Below are 2,009 nucleotides of genomic sequence, written 5' to 3' on the forward strand. Positions count from 1 at the left end.
TGCATCTGCGCCAAGGGATTATATTAAAAATGTATATTAGTAAATACACTTACAAAACCATGCAACATAAGTTAAATCAACCTTACATTACAAGTTCAAATAGCTCTTTGGTCAGAACTAATTTGTCCTTGCCCTTTAACAACATCACTGATGCACTGCCAGTTTCCATCTAGGCTTTGCTTCCAAAGTGTAATCTTATTATCTCCCCCAGATACAGCTAAAATGTTGCCATTTAATGACCAGCTTACACTCCAAACAACATCATCAAATGTGTTTAATACAGTGGATGTCCAACTTTGGCAATTGTCGCTGGTCCAAATAACAACTCTGCGATCTTGAGAACAACTAGCAATAACGTGGCGGTTTAATCCTATTGACGGGGCCCATGCCACATCTCTAACCCAGTCAGAATGAACTTCCAATTTATTTTCTTCAATCCATCGGTCACCATCTTCATGCCAAATTTTTACAAAATTATCACATCCTCCACTAACTAACCTCTTTACTAGTGGTTGTGGCTGGCTACTATCAAAAATTGGTTCCGAAGTTATTGCTGGAGCCCAGCTAACACTATTGCAGCCAATTACATGTGCATTCAATATTTTTTTTGCTTCCCAACTGTTTGTTTCATTTTGATAAGTTAATATAGAAATTGTTCCATCACTGCTACCACAAGCTAAAATAAGGCCATATTCATCTGGAGCAAACTGCACCGAGTTAACACTGGAATCATGATTTGTATACTCATAATATTTAGTCCATTTTCCTTGATGTTCTTTCCATATTATTACTTTTCGATCATATGAACATGAAGCCAATAAATTCCCAAACTTTGGGTGGCTCCAAGCAATTTGCCATACTGGTCCAAAATGACCTTTAAGATCTTCTAGAAGGGTGTGGGCCCCATCCTTAATATCGTATATTTTTACGGAATTATCAGATGAACAAGTTGCTAGTCTAAGTCCGTAGTAATCAACTTCAGCCCCATGAATCATATCTTCATGACCAGTGTCGATGGTGTTTATTACACTCACCATTTTTAACAAAATTATTTTCACCAAAATAGAACCAATATAACCTATTTATTGATGTCCTTGGAATGTGACGTGTACACATCTACTAATCATAGACAATTCTATAAACAAGAACAAATATATCTCTATGGATAATTAGATACAATAATACTGCCTTTTTATCTAATTGTCGTGAAAATTAGTTACAATCGATGTATTTAATTATTATTTAAACTAATAGCAATATAATCAACCAAAGCCTTCTGACTCTCCTGGTTGCACCGGAATTTTGAATTTCGCGCTTATACAAGCGCAAACAGAGACCTCTTCTGTCAACTTCGGTAACGTGCGGATAAACTTACTAGTTGATATTATTTTATGGAATTATCCTGAAAATTACTTACTTTATCTATGTTAATTACAGTATCTGTCTTTAATTATCATTTTTTTAAATCGACATCAACAACCAACGACGATTTCGCAAAACAATGTAATACATATTAAATATAATACGTACCACTATCTTTGTATATCTTTTATCTATGGACGAGATTAACAAATTTATAATGACGTCGATGACGTATTTCCTTCTTGTTCACCCTTCACCGTCTGCTTCTGCTTGTGCGCTGCACTTTCTCTCTTCGGCGTTGGGGGTTTGACGTTTTGTGTGCTTTTTTGATAAAAGATTTAAAAATGTAATAATGCATACAAAATTTATATCCCTATACGCCCTGGAATTACGGCTTTATCTGTGGTATGTATTTTAATTATCGGGTATGGGATTATTTTTACGATTCGCATTAATTATGTTTCTAAATACGTACGGAGTTCACTCGGCCATATTTGATAATCTAGAACAGGCCTAGAATGTGGCTTATGTAAATCGATCGATTTTGTGAAAAATAATAGCAATCAGTTCGTTCATTATAAATAAATTGATTTTATAAAATAATTCAGTTTCTACAAAATTATTATTTTTGGCTTTCACTTGTTTTT

The 2,009-nt window shown here is 34.3% G+C and overlaps 1 protein-coding gene across 1 annotated transcript; it reads right to left on the reverse strand.

The window, feature by feature from the left end:
• Nucleotides 1-20: 20 nt before the first annotated feature.
• Nucleotides 21-1,402, reverse strand: LOC108739449 (protein SEC13 homolog). Its single transcript, XM_018473347.2, has one exon. The coding sequence runs from the start codon at nt 1,035-1,037 to the stop codon at nt 96-98; it is 942 nt and encodes a 313-aa protein (XP_018328849.1). The 5' UTR covers nt 1,038-1,402; the 3' UTR covers nt 21-95.
• Between the last annotated feature and the right edge of the window lie 607 nt (nt 1,403-2,009).

The sequence above is a fragment of the Agrilus planipennis genome, unplaced genomic scaffold, assembly GCF_000699045.2.
Source record: "Agrilus planipennis isolate EAB-ADULT unplaced genomic scaffold, Apla_2.0 scaffold208, whole genome shotgun sequence".
Classification (NCBI taxonomy): Eukaryota; Metazoa; Arthropoda; class Insecta; order Coleoptera; family Buprestidae; genus Agrilus; species Agrilus planipennis.

What these genes read in the sequence shown, in the direction of transcription:
- LOC108739449 (XM_018473347.2), bottom strand. Translation starts at nt 1,037, where the DNA reads ATGGTGAGTGTAATAAACACCATCGACACTGGTCATGAAGATATGATT.